This window comes from Nyctibius grandis, chromosome 7, assembly GCF_013368605.1.
Source record: "Nyctibius grandis isolate bNycGra1 chromosome 7, bNycGra1.pri, whole genome shotgun sequence".
NCBI classification, from domain to species: Eukaryota; Metazoa; Chordata; class Aves; order Nyctibiiformes; family Nyctibiidae; genus Nyctibius; species Nyctibius grandis.
In genome coordinates this window covers 6502724-6517503 of record NC_090664.1, presented here as the reverse complement: position 1 = coordinate 6517503, position 14780 = coordinate 6502724, and the positions used below count along the sequence as shown (strand labels likewise).

Sequence of the window (14780 nt, the reverse complement as noted above, 5' to 3'; positions counted from 1 at the left end):
TCCCACCAACTTTTGCATAAGCACACCCACATACAGACACGTGCACAACCTGAACCCGAGCTCACATGAGTGCACAATGACCATTAAGAGGTGTAAAATGGCTACCTGCAAGGACTTTTACCATGCTAAAGCCTAAATTGAGTATCTATGTTGCTAGTATTTCCTATCTAAAATCCAGCTGTACATGCTTTTTTTATGCACGGTTTCCCCCCCACCTGTATTTGCATAAAAACATAAAATGATAAGACATTAATTGTTTAAAACAGCATCTTTTAACAACATAAGGGATTTTAGATGTCAGTTGCACAGACTACCTCTCTCCTAAAGCCACAAGATGGCACCAAAAGACAAGTATTTTCTCCAAAAGTTTGAAGAAGTTGCCACCTAGGATGGTTTATCAGAAACTTCTGCTTGAAGTGCGCTCCAGACATCAAACTTCTCACTCAAGCGTATCTTGCCACTTCAACCCCACCCAAAATGACTCTGCGTCCTTCACAAAGCTCACATGGAGGCCCACCTTTTAGATAGTCTAGGGTTTTTTTTTTTCCATGTATGAAAAGGCTACTCAAAAAATCTCTTATGAAATATGCTACTTTACAGCAACAAAGGCAAGTCACTGAAAGCAAGGGTAACATCTATGCTCATAAGGCGGTGTCATACAAAGGAATTTCTGTTAGCAGGCTGGTAGGTGGATGTGAAACACAGGAGTAGCCCTCAGCCCAAACTATTTACCTCTTCTCAGAAGCTGAGGATGTCATTAAAACTAAGTGCTGTGCTGATCCCGACTTGAAATGACTTTTTTCCTAATTCACAAACTCCTACGGAGAGGTTTGGCGGAAAAAAGAACTGTCACTTGGATGCTTCTTTCAATGCTGTCCAATAAAGACCGCAGCAAAATACACAGTATTTTCATCTGGACTTACTGGACAAGGCTGTGAAGGCTGATGTGGATGATGTGAAAGGTTAAAACTGGCTGATATCAATTATATTAACTGAACTTTGAATCTTTTCTGCTTGTAATTGAATCGTGATTTAAGTTTATTTATTACACACAAGATCCAGAGCGAGGATCTTTGCAGCTATTTTGTTACTGTTCATGGTTTGTGAATATCATGCTTTTTCATGACTCTCTACCCAAGTAAGAAACCACAAAGAAAATAAATGACCTGAGAAAGAACTGGTGACAAGAAAAAAAAAAATATTCTGCTTCAGTCTATGCTCAACTCTAAGCACATGCTTAATTAAATTCACAGACCAAGGCAGTAGAACACAACAATCTGATATTGCCTGTAATAAAGATAGAAAGTGAGTCTAAATCACCGCAGCACCCAGATTTCCTCATTTCATATCAGCAAGTTCAATAGGTCCAACACTGAAGCCACAGGACGCTCAAGATTGTGGCTTCAAAAAAAAAATAATCTCAAAATGTGCTTTACTAATTTATCTACAATGCAATTATCTGCATTTTATTGATATACATAATGTGATTTATTCATTATTTCTTACAGCAATGACACCTGAAAACTGGGTTCCTGAACCCAGAACTTTGCCATGTGTTTTGGAACTGCTATCCACTGAATGCATCTCTCTCAAAATAAGCAGCCTGATTTATTTCTCAGTCTTCCTTTCTGTCTTCATATTGAAATGTTTGTAACACCAGAAAACCATTTAAAACTTCAAGAGAAGGTAGACACATAACAAAAATCCACCATTTCTGGAGAGGTTCCTCCTACCACCTCCCTCTCTTTTTGGTAGGGGAAAAATATTTTAGGGCTTTATTTCCTATAAATCCCATATTTTGGCAGTCAGCATTCACAGTACTTATATCTCAACAGCAGCCACAAAAATCACTTTCTTGCATTCTCTGCAATACAGTTTATATTTTCTCCTTTTTTATTTGCTCTGGTAAATCTTTCTAGTCCTTTGTTACAATACAGTAGTGCTTAGACCACGCTTCTAGCATCTCTTGCAACATGATAATATAGCTAAAATAAAATAAACTTTGACTTCAAGGGTCCCCACCCACACTCCTTCAATCTTCTGATGGCTCACTAATTATTTTGCGAGCTGTCTTAACTGCTTAGGCTTGTCCACCGGATCATGAAGAAAAAAGACACACTGAAATGCATGAGACAAGAGGATGATGCAGGACACTTTGTGGTTTTCAAAACAAGAGGATATAATTCTCTTGGATTAGTGAATACATCTCTCTCTATCTTTCACTACCAGCAGATTAACCTCCTCCAAAAAGAGCTCAAAACTCTATTTTAGAGTGTATCTGCTAAAGAGAATAGATTAGTGCTTGAATTTAACGGAGCCTATCATGCAATTAGCATTAACACTAATTACATGTAATCCCAGTCTTTACATACAGGAATTCTCAGTCCTCTGAACAGAGACCAATGACTGCAGCATCGGTAGCATCACTATGGTGAAGTAATTCGATTCAATTTCATCCCACTACCAAATACCACCTTCAAAGCGCTGAAATAAAAGATGTCTGTTCTCACACAGTTAAACGTTTCAAAGGAGACACACTTTTACTGAAGCACTATGCACAGCATCATTACTTCATTTCAACACAGCACCTTTTCTGTAAAGATCTGGAGGAGTTTTACAGAAGAAAAAGGCTGAGACTTCGGTTTGTAACTGAAAAGCCACCCTTCCTGGTTTTATTTCACAAAATAAAAATTAGGAAAAAAGTCCTTGTATTTTCTTTGTTTGCCTGAGTGTGAAGATGTGCCTACCTGTGGCATCTGTTCTGGTTTTTGGCACTTGTGTCACCAACTCTCCCTCAGCCAGGCAAGATCACAAAAACCTAAAGCCCTACTGCCATGGTTACAAGTGATTACTATAGATATTTATTGTTTTCAGCATAAAAACAACATTTACAGGCTCAGCCAAGATTAACAGATATCTGAAAGTAACACAGAACAGCATGCCACATGAAGACTTACTGTTTAATCGTGCATCCCTAGGAAAATATAGAGCAACAATAAAAAATTATCACTTCTGTTTGGAACAGCGATGGACTGGATGAGCTCAAACGAGGCAGAGAATAATGTAAGCCTCAAGTTTTCAACTGAAGATGAGTTTTCAAAGTATCGTCACAAAATGCTGTTGTCTAAGGGGTGTGGATGGAGGGGAGGGCAGGAGGTGCAGTCAAGGGAAATCAAGCAAGGAGGCTGTGGCAGGCATTGCGAGGTAAGTGATGGCAATGGTGAGATACGAAACAGGAGCTGCTGCTGTAGTTCATGGACAGAGAAGCAAGAAACCTAGAGAAATTCAATACAAACAAATGCCACAGGACTTCTATTAGGCTGTACTTTTAATAACTCAACTGCTAGATTCCAGCTGTCGCCTATTAACAAATAGCTACAGAATTAACACCTTGGAAAGCAAGTCCTGCAGCTTTGCAGGCGGAAACACGAGCTCTTACACATTTAATATATTTAGATCCTCCTCGCTTGCCACCTCAGGTAGTGAAAAAAGCTTTCTACACAGACTTTTGCAAAACACACAACTATAGGTTCCACACACACAGGACTATGATCCATTCTCTCTTTATACAAACCAAATTTCTTTGTTACAGCACAAGGAGAATGTTTTTGTTTTTCACAATAAAGAAGAAATGCACATCCAATAATAATAAAGAAGAAATGTAAGCCAAATAATCTGCTTATTAAGCAAACAGCACATCACTACATATCAAAGCCTCATCTGCTCAATAATATGGGATACATCCAGGCATTATACATCACGGCAAGCAAATCGCAGACCTGTATTATCATGGCTTCCTTGCTGCTACAGCTTGTTTCCTGCTTATGGTAAATTATCCAATGCATGGACACAAATTGCCACAGTATTTACTCTTTCTTCACTTAAACCAGACCTTTGAGTATTCTGACTGACATTTTATAGCTTACAAAGCAATCTGCCTTTCTTGTCTGGTACTCTTCTACCCAACATAATGCCAAACAGCTGACTATCTCCTTTCTAAAAATGGACTGTGCTGCAAACAGCATCCTGACAATTTAATAATTTGTCAAAGTAGTCCAACCAGTTATTATGAAGTACATATCATAGGGTTCAGAGGTAAAGGTCATCTACTTACTCACGAAGCAAAGCGCATCTGCTGACACTAAAAAGCAGACAATTAAAAAAAAAAAATTGGAGACATACCCTGGCAGACTTGACTTTAATATACAAATTCCACTACCCACAACAGCAGTTGCAGATCCCCAAAACGCTATTTCTCTTCCTGCTTGTGCATTGTTCACAATCACTATCCTTTCTCTGTATATGATATTGCTCCACCTGGAGTGGCAAGGAATTTAGACCGTCTCATTTTGTGTCTGAGGCAGGAGACACCATGGGTCCAGCCCAGGATTCTAACATTGAAATAGTATTTTAGACTTTTTTTTTTTTTTTATAATGAGAAATTTGCACCAGGTTAACACAAAGCTCTCTTTGCTTTTATAAGAGACAAAGAAAAGAGAGTCTAATGTTTAAGCATGGGCACCAATATTCTCAGATGCTAATTCTGGGAGGATAAATTGGACAAACGTGTTCAGACACATCTGCACTTGAAAACCAGTTTTTATAGTGTATTTTCTCCAGCAAAAGAAATACAGATCCCATTAAAAAATATATTTTTATGTCTATTTCCACCATATATATAAAATATATTACGTAGATATAGACACAAATAGATACAAAGACGTGACTGCTGACAGTCACAGGGTAAATTTTCAGTTTTATCTTGATTCCCTAGCCCTTAAACTGCTTCAGACTGGATACTCAAATCAACACTTATAAGACAAAACATATGTCCTAGGCAAACGAGCAGCCCAGTCCTTTAAGATACTGAATATCCTACTCCATACTGACTTCAGAATCCATTTCCTTAATTGTGCTGGGTCCCCACTACCCTACTAGGTAGAGAATCCCTCCAAAAACCTTACTTACTACACATACAGCAGAGTGACTCAATCACTCCACAGGATTCACTCTCCTACGAATTTTACTACAAAAACCTTTGTGTCTGGTTATTGATGTTAATCAAAACATGAAATAGGGAGTCTCATCAATGCCTTTGCTAAGAAAGAAACCTCAAGTTGTCCTGCTCTTCTAAGCTATGTTTACATAAGATGCAGTAGCTGATACCTTGACTTTGGAACTGAGATATCCTTCATTCTTCTCTCTGTTAGTTCTGCCTCTTTAACCCTCTGGATATAATGGATACTGGGACTTTGCAATAACATTCATTTAGTTGATGTGTTGGGAAAGACCAGCACTGTAACGGTTAAAGAAAAACACCTTGTTTTCAGCTTTACCACCCTCATTTAGTTGGCTTTTACCCTGTTATTTTTTAAGATTAGACCCTTTTTTAAAAGGTAGAAGGTTATGGCCTTCAATAGCACAGTATTTGTCTTTTCCCTTGCTTTGAAGCTCTACTGTCTACTCTGGACAGGAATGCCCTGTTATTTACAATATACGGCATTATTATTTCAGGGTTACCACCATCTGCCAAGTCATCACAACGGTGCTGTAGTTAATTGCAGAGATAAGGGGGAGGGGAGCAGGGAAGCACCTCTATTTAGTATGGTACCTATTTCTTCTCACTGTGATCGTGTCAACATTTCTACAATACCTGCCTTCTTTCTAGGCACAGATAACATTAATTCGTTCAAAAAAAGGGGTGAAAAAAAGCTTTTCCAGCCCAAAATACAAGGCAACGGTACTATTCCAAGCTTAATGGAAACTAGTGCTTTAGTAAGCAAACAATTGAAATTGGTTAATCACTTCATAACACAATTTAGAGAAAAACTGCTCTTAAAGGACACTAGTACCCGCCTTAACTGTATACACATATGCACAGTAGAGTTAAGCTTCCAAGAAGCTGCAATGATTTAAACAGTTACCCCAGGGAGCACTGCTCTTAAGTCAGCTTTAGGTCGGGCTGAGCTTCTAAGACATGGCAAATCTCAGCATCACACAGCAATTCACCCAAGTTCCAAACATCCACCTGTGCTGGGAACTGAGGACTTGAACCACACATCCCTGAAGGACACCACTTAGCTTTTTTCCCCTTCCTCTCTCTACACTTTTTTTTCCCCCTAATTAAGAGATTGTTGCTCAGCTTGAATATTTGCATAATGCTCTGCAGTGGGTCTTTGAACCGAAAAGTATATTTTTTATACATTTTATACTGTTATGAAGAACTGTGTATTTCCCAAAAATTAAGGAGGTGGTAATTTACAGTTATAACTCCCTCACCCCACCCATTACAGATCCTACTGAAGCAGATGCTTGGCTATAAAATTAATAAATTTAAGCAGATATTAAAAGTGTTTTTTTGAGATGAGAAAAACCTGAGCCTTAAGGTCAGGGGGGAAAGTTCTTGCTTCCTGTGTGCATGTGTCATTTGGCTTCTTTACTTTGTTTCACTGTAAACCAGAATCAGCATGAAACTCAAGCAGGAAATCAAGAACAACTTCTACATACTCTGAGACAAAAATGTTCGTAATGCAACTAGAGGGGTTTGAGGAAGTGACCACATTTCTTTCTTTCTGTGTCCTTTTGTCTAGCCAAACTATCTTAGCAAACTATTCTAAAAAAACCCAACATTTAAAACGCTAATATACATGATGTCACCATCTCCCAGAACAACAAAAAACAAACACAGACCCCGAAACCCTTTGTGCAAAGAGTTCACACACTTCACACTATGTTTTTGAATGCAGTGCAGGCAAGGAGCACAGCATGAGAGCCTTAAGCAAAGCTTTTCTCGTAAGCTTGATCCAAAATGAGGACAGCCTTATCTCCATCCTTTCTGCTATCCCTGCCCTGGTGTGAGTGGGGAAGACAGGCAGCATGCCTCCCATTGCTGCCAGCTATCAGCTATGAAGTCGCTGTGTCCATGCAAAGGCTAGAAGTGCAGAGACCTCAGAAGCCACCAGAGGTCCCGTTCCCCTTCCAAAGGGGTTCACCCAACTACACAACCTCCAGAGACATGGTGAGAGATGCGAGGTCTGCAGCCTGTGGTGGTATGCTTCAGCCTCCTTCTCCTTGCTCTTGTGGACCAACTCCCTGTTGCCTGCTGCCCCCATACAGCTCTTCGGCTTTACACTCAAGGAGAGGTGTAAATAAAAAGCGGGGATGTTTTTCAAGGCCTTTTTCTTTTCAGAAAAGAAAAAAAATATCTTCAATAAGTAAGTAGGTGGAATTTAACTTTCTGAATTCTCACAGAGTATTTTGTTGTTGCTGTTATACAAGCATATATTCTCCTGTTGGAGGAGAGGAGAAAAGGGAAGGGTTCCTACCACAAGGCTAAGAGGTTTTATTTGTTGGTTTTATGTATCAATAAAATCAAATTACAAGCATCAAGGGACATTTATTTCAATGCTAAATACCTTATGTTAAGGCGTCAATTAAAGTTCTCCTGAAGAGGAAAGTTCCTCAGCAAAAAACGAATGCATTAAGAACGAGTATACCGTTCCCCAGAGGACAGAATATAAAACAACCTGTCAAGTAATCAAAGATAACCAAAGAGAATGTGTTAACTCCCTGATGTTTTTTTCTGTTCGGCATCAGGTGAATGCAAGCTCTTTTACCACCTGACGGAGCCCTGTTCTATTAATTCCCTGCTTCTCTCTTTCCATACCACTTTTATCAGCACTAAAAAGCTTCACAAACTGGTGGCTGACAAAGACATACACTGACTGTGCATTATTTTAAGGACAACACCAACTCCTACCAGCCAGGAAAAGCTGTCAAGCATACATGCCAGTTAAAAAGCAAAATAAAACACAGCTATGCTTTGAAACATATTGAACTGTTAATGAAAATTAAGTTGTATTCAGCACTAGAAGTCTGTATTTCTTACATGCTGGTAAGGGAGAGCCACGGCATTTGGTTTGATGCATCTATAAGTGAGGATTGTTCATCCTTAATTCATAAGAGAAGGCAACAGGAAAATTCCATGAATTTGAGAAGCTGTTCCAAATCAAACTTTTCATATTTTGACTGAAAATATGCAATGTGATACAAAATACTTGTAGGACCTGGAAACAGCTGTAATCTGGAAGTCACAATTGCACCCTACACCAGTAAGATGCCTAATGCACATTTAAAATAACATCTGCCCCAAGTAGAAGACTTAAACTTCGCAGATACAAGTACTTCAACAAGTGGGAGCTCTACTGTACCAAAAGCTCCCCTGAATTACTTTAAAAACAAACAAACAAACAAACCCATACCATGATCAAGAACCGATGAAGATACTTTGGTATGTTTACTTTAAAACAAAACAAAGCAAAGCAATCACCCACAGGTAAAGCAAAAGAACAATCCCAAACACCAAGACCAACATGCATTGTAAAAGATCAGTATTAAGGTCTAACTTCTACTCCCACTTCAACAAATTAAAATGAATGGAGAAAATCTGGCCTAGGAAATGCAAATGACATTTTTTCCAGACTATGCAGACAGAAGTATATATCTAGTCTAAAGCTCAACTCGTTGCAATACGTTTTTAACATAAAAAGTGCACTTCCCCCCCACTGGAATTAGTCTTAATTAAGTAAGAATGTTTTGGAATACAATACATAAAGAGCAGAAAAAGCAGAATTCTTTGCTCTAGGTGTTAAAAATCACATACATAGCCTTCTGAGCTATTTTTAAAAGCTATTTAAAGATAGCTTAAGTTCATTACACTATGATTGCTTACCTTTTTCCCTCCTGTTACAAATTGCTTGAAGTGGGATCTTACAAAATGAGGATGAACAGCAACAATCTGGGGAGTGGGGAGAGAAGGAAAAAAAATAGTATTAGGGAGCATCACATCACTTTTTAAACTAGATAACCCTTTGCGCCAAGTATCAAGTATTACAGCTGAGTTCTTTCTCTGAAGTAGAGCCTAGTTGTTTCAGACATCTCTGTGTTTTTCCTAGAAAAGACAAAAATTCTCTGTATTATATGGCACACAACAAGTCACACACCTGACACTGAGGGCCACGTTACACTGAACAACTACCTTTTTGCACAGCAGGCAGCAGAATTAGGACCGTGTAGCACAGGACTGCTGCAAGCAAGGGTTACCCTGAGCAAGTCTTGTTTGGGGCCTGCCTAGAGGGCACACACACCTCAGCCCTGTCGCAGGACAACCTTGTGTAGCATCAATGCACCTTAAACAGCCTCTTTGCCTTATGTGTTATGTGTCAAGTGTGGGAGATCCAGCTGTAAGAGAGGTAAGGCCCTAGGAGGCAAGCGAGTCGCATCTGATGTGTGTGAAAACTTAATGACCTCATTCCTTTGCCCCCCACCCCCAGCAGCTGCAACATGGAAGACCCCAAGCAGCAAAATGCAATCATTAGCCCACACCACCTTTCCTCCTGCAAGAAACATTTCTTGTTTAAAAAAAACCTAGATCTTCCCATATGCCTACTAAAGGTGCTTTTTCAAGAGCCAGGCAGCCACGTGTCTCTCAAGCAGAGTATAGCTGAAGTTTTCCCTTCAGACAGGGTACATCAGCATCGCCACCCATTGCCTTATCCTGAGGTAGGTTTAATGGATGTGAATTGGTTGCAAAATATTGACTTCACAGTTAGCAGAACCCTTAAAATTTGTATCACAGATCTACAAAGAAAGAAATAGGTTGAGACAGGTTAACAGCTGAAACAAGACAATTTCTCTTTCACTTTGCCTTTTGTATTTGAAAAACTCAATAATACTTCTTACAAAACCAAGATTGGCTTTCTTCCTGCCTAACCAGATCAAAAGCTTTATATTGAGATAGGTAACTATTTTACAGTGACTTGAATAACATTACAAGGAAGCAGTATTCCTCTCTCTCATTTAGATTCGATGTGACCTTTCTGTTATTAAAGACGACAACAACACAATTACTAAAGATTAAAACAAGCACTTACTTTAATCGGACAGTCAAATGTTTCATGAAACTCTTCTGATGAATATAATCCAAACACCTGCACCTGAAGAAGTATATAAAAAAAACCCAAAAATGTTTACCTAATAACCACTTGACAATTAAAGGCGAATGTAAATCACTAACAACTAGAAGATTAACTTGAATGCTAACAGTTACATTTTTTTCCTAAAGAAAAAAGTCACGTTTAACAATTCAGAGTTAATTGAGACATCTTGGGCTTCTATTATGGCGTATCTCAATATTTGCAGCAGTGCAAAAGTACTTACTTGAATCTTTTTGGTTTTTGGTTACAAATAGCAAAAACTGTATGTTGCTTTTGCTTTAGGCTGATCAAATCTGTTCAACAGATACTGATCTAAGCAAGGTAAGAGCAACATAGTAGCATTCAGGGGAAGATAAATTAAAAACTCTTCCTTTTTGAGAAAGAACTGTAGGATTTTTTCCCCTCCAAGCAACACAGGATTTACATAATAAAAAAGAAATTTGTGACAATAAGGCAAAACCAGCACGAAAACCAAGTCCCATATGTTTCTTGGCATCCTCTCCTCCTCCCAAGTGCATTCAGTGCTATTTTGTTTTATGCCATGACCCCTGGAAATGTCTTTCTCTGAAGATTGCTCCCTTCTCATCTATGTTGATGTCTCAGTACATTCTATCAGAATTAATCCACGTGAAGAAGGTTCAACATTAAAAAAAAAAAACAAAAAGAAAATATGTTTCTACTGGCAAAAGAATTAACAGATTTTTAAATGTTTTCTTCCCGTTACTCACAGAACAGGTACAGAGGTATCACGTGTTAAGAAACACTATTAGATGCTATGACTACAGAATGGGGTTTCTCAAGGGTTTTGTAAGTACAACCCTCTTCTAGGCTCATCTCTCTTCATCCAACATGCAAAATTCCCTTCTCCAATTCTCAGATGAGACAGCTGACAACTCAGTTCCTACAGAACTTAGAAGTAAAATAGAGCTGAAGACTTATGGCCAGGAATTAGTAACTGATTTACTAATTGCGATTTCCACAAAGAATAATAACTGGTTTGCTTTTTCGTTATGATTTTAAGATGTTTCCACCCACTGCCAGAAGCTGCTGGAACAAAATCACCCCAGCAGGGATGGACATTGCTGGTGGGAGAAAGGAAGGAAAAAAAAGCATCCCATGGAGCGATCAGTGGAAAACTGTATCTGACAGCAAATCTACTTTAGAAGGTTGTCAGGCAGCTTCAGTCATTCACCCTTATTTTCTGGAAAAGGTAATCCCTGCAGTAACTCTGCTCTGCGTGTTCAACAAGTTGGGACTCAAAGATCTAAGAGATCTTTTAACCTTATTTCTTTCTCTCTCCCCATCCCCATCATGATTCCTTCAAGGGGAAAACCAAAAAATAATAGTAACAAAAAATAAAAAAACCACTAGACAAAGATCTGCAGAACAAAGCCAGTAAATACCAATAATGGGCCACAAAAAGTGAGGCTTAATGGCTCCAAAAAGATCAGTTCAGAGGACAAGAACCCCCAAAATTCCTGCAGACAGTCAAGGAGACAGTGAAAAAATTAGACTTCAGGTAAACTACAAGAGGAACGAAGCCATCAATGAGGAACGAAGCCATCCTCAGAATGGCTCAAAGTTCAGCAGTCTCAGTGAAGTTAAAAACATCTCAAACCACCTCATCTCCCTTTCAAGCTTGTCTCCTGGATACATCTCCTAAGCAGCATTATCAGCTCTGTCCATTACTCATTAGCGAATACACTGCCTCTAACAACACGCTTTAAAAATACTGCTGCATGCACTGTGTAGGGCTGAGCTACTGCTCCAAAGGATTGGAAAATCAATATTTGGAGACAGTGAGATGCATCGCAAAGCTGTGATTATGTAAGCCAACCAAAGGGTTTTATTTGAGTTGGGTCTGGCTGTAAGCCTAGAAAACCTTCGGGCTGATGTCTAGAGGATTTTGTTTTCTGTGTTTTTGTTTTCATCAGTTGGCACAGCACTTCCAACGCAACACACTAAACAAAATAAGAAACGGGGGACAGAGAAAATAAGACAGAGAGAAGAGGAAGAAAAAGAATAGATGTGGTTAAAACACAACACTGCAAATTCCATGGAAGCAAAATCCTCAAAAACAACAAAACACCCCTCTCAAATTAAAACTAATCAAAATTAACATTAGCAACAGTGCCTTCCACATTTTACAATACTACATCAAACATGGCAATATAATATTCCTTTAAGAGTATGAAAACAAAATGGAGTTAACTAAAGAGGAAAAAACAACTCAGCATAAAATACATGTTATCATGTTTACTCTAGGGACACCATATAACAGTTTATTACTTCTTAATGTTTTTTATTCTTCAGAGAGAAACAGATTCTTTTGATATTACAAACCTATATTGGATTTATCTATTTCTACTTTCTATCCCCACTCAACTCATGATGTTTTTGGGTAGCTGGAAAAAGGATTTCATTATGAGAGTCCACTACATTTTGCCAGTCCTCTCAGATTTTAAATATCCAGAACCCACTACTCCAGTGCATAAAGACATAGCTGTTTCTTGGCTTTCTTATGTGGAAGAAGCAGCCAACCTTCAGCGATCAAAAGGCAGGAAAACAAACACATTTTATCTACAAGCCACATTTCTTGAAAAATGATCAATGTAATACTTCACAGATACTCTTAACAGAAATGTTGTTACAAGCATTAAACATGACACTAAAACATGTAAGCACATGGGTTTTCAACATAATTTATATTTCTTCATATAAAAAAAAGTTACAAGCCAATAAGGATGCAAATTATATTACTGTTAGTAATGACAGTAAGATAGAAGATAGTAAGAGTGTTTCCGCAAAACTGGGAGTCAGATCCAAGTTTTTCAAGACAGCATATAAGTAGGCAAAAATTAACCTAAAAAACCTCCACAATTCTGAAGCTGCAAGCCTGCTTCCCCTTCTATTTATTCCAGCACCAAAATTCTCCTCTTAGACACTAGTATTTCAACACCCAGCCATTTTCCCCAGCCAGCATAGTGGTGGTGGTTTCGATTTCTGTTCCTTTCTGTGCCAGTGGTGACCAGCTGCAGTTGAGTCCATTGACAAGGAATATTTTCAAAGAACCAAACGTGTAGTACAGAAAAGCTGCAAGTGGCTCCCAAAGCACTTGTTGGCCACCTATGACATACAGGTGCCAGGTTTTGACATTAGGTCTGGATGCCACCCAACAAGAAGAGGGTTAGAGAATTGCACTGTGCTGCTATGCCCCCCTCCCAGTCAATGTAGCTAGTCCAAAGCTAGTTTGAGAGTGGGAAAAGAAAGAAAAAAGTAGGAAAATAAAATACATCCAACAGAAGAACAGATATGAGGAGGGGGTTCTCATCATAAGGCCTTCCTTCAAGATAACTGGTTTCTATCCCCCTCATATTGGATCCACTTTGATATGGGAAAATGCCCTCCCTGCCTATTGCCAAAATCTTTTGCAGTTGTCTAGAGGACGTATCTTCATTAATTTGTAGAAAATACTTGCATCAACCCAGCTGGCTCAAAATTCACGTCTTTTTATGATACCCCTTTTTTTTTGTTTAAAACTCATTCAAGAAAACTAAGCTGTTTCACTTTTTTTTTTTTTTTAAAAAAAAAAGGATTTCACTATTTTTACTTATTTATCTGAGTTCATGATGACTTCGCAACCACTTCTACAAGTGTTCAACTACTCACAATACAAACACTCCCACTGTAGTAAGGAAAAAGCTACATGGAGTGTAAAGTCACACTTTCATGACGCAGAACCTAGAAGTGCTACATTATCTGGCCATGAATTTCTGCCATTTTCTTATACAGTAGCACAACATACAAGTATGTGTTTTCAGCCATTTTAGGGGTGGATTCTTTCATAGAGACACACCTTTCTAGGACAGTTGGAAAGTCTAACTTCTAAAACACACAGATCTTTCAAATCTCCAGATGAGCTTTTCAGTGTAGAATAAGTTGAAGCATCAATGTCCCTGGACTCTATAAATGCAAATATGATTAATATTGTACTTGTGATACTCCCATCTCTGTGTCAAAAACATTACTAGAATTAGCCCTGGCTTGGGGACCATAGTTTAGACTGCCTTGTATAGCATGTAATGTCACCTACTGGATCTACAATAGCCATTTCACTAAATGAAGACAGATTCACCATTTAAAGTATAGGAGTGTGAACGTTTCTGAAATCAGATACATATCCTTAATATTAATTTCACATAGGAAAGATGTGTGTGGCTTGTAGTCTCACTGCAAAATACATATTTCGAGTCAGTAACCCACAGTCACATCTGAGGAGCCCCCACAGCAAGTGCTTGCTTCCCCCCACCATTCAAAATACCCAAACCAACAATGCTAGCTCAACATTTTTACTACCTTGCACAATTACTGACCCTTCCCTTATCTTGCTTAGACAATTAGGACACTCTTGCTGTGTTTCTCACAGGCTGTAAAATTCTACAACCCACTCTGATAGGCACTAGTATCCCAATTACTGTGTCAAGATACTGACATCAAGATATCTCTGAGAAACAAAAGGCTTGGATACATACACTGGCTGCCTGCCTGTTGAGAAAAAACCCACCTATTTGGAAGGAAAAAAACCAAGCACATACAGTCTCTAAAGGGGTTGTTTCCCCATTTTGCCTACTGCAAAACCCAATTTTAATTTATAGAACTTCTACTGAAAGGGATGCATCCATTAGGATCACCGACATTCCTCCTTCCTCCAAGTCTACTCTGCAAGAAATGTTCTCCTCAGTAGGTCAGATGGATATTGAGAAATTATTTAAATGATTTTTAATG

The 14780-nt window shown here is 38.7% G+C and overlaps 1 protein-coding gene across 3 annotated transcripts in view; it reads right to left on the bottom strand.

Moving 5' to 3' along the window:
• The window catches only part of VPS41 (VPS41 subunit of HOPS complex), a 113126-nt gene that overhangs the window by 53194 nt on the left and 45152 nt on the right, over window positions 1–14780 (bottom strand). For all 3 annotated transcript variants that reach the window (XM_068405220.1, XM_068405222.1, XM_068405221.1), the window contains 2 exons: window positions 9933–9995; window positions 8732–8797 (listed from right to left, as the gene is read on the bottom strand). In XM_068405220.1, coding sequence (XP_068261321.1) covers window positions 8732–8797; window positions 9933–9995 — 129 coding nt within the window. The remainder of the gene's footprint in view (window positions 1–8731; window positions 8798–9932; window positions 9996–14780) is intronic.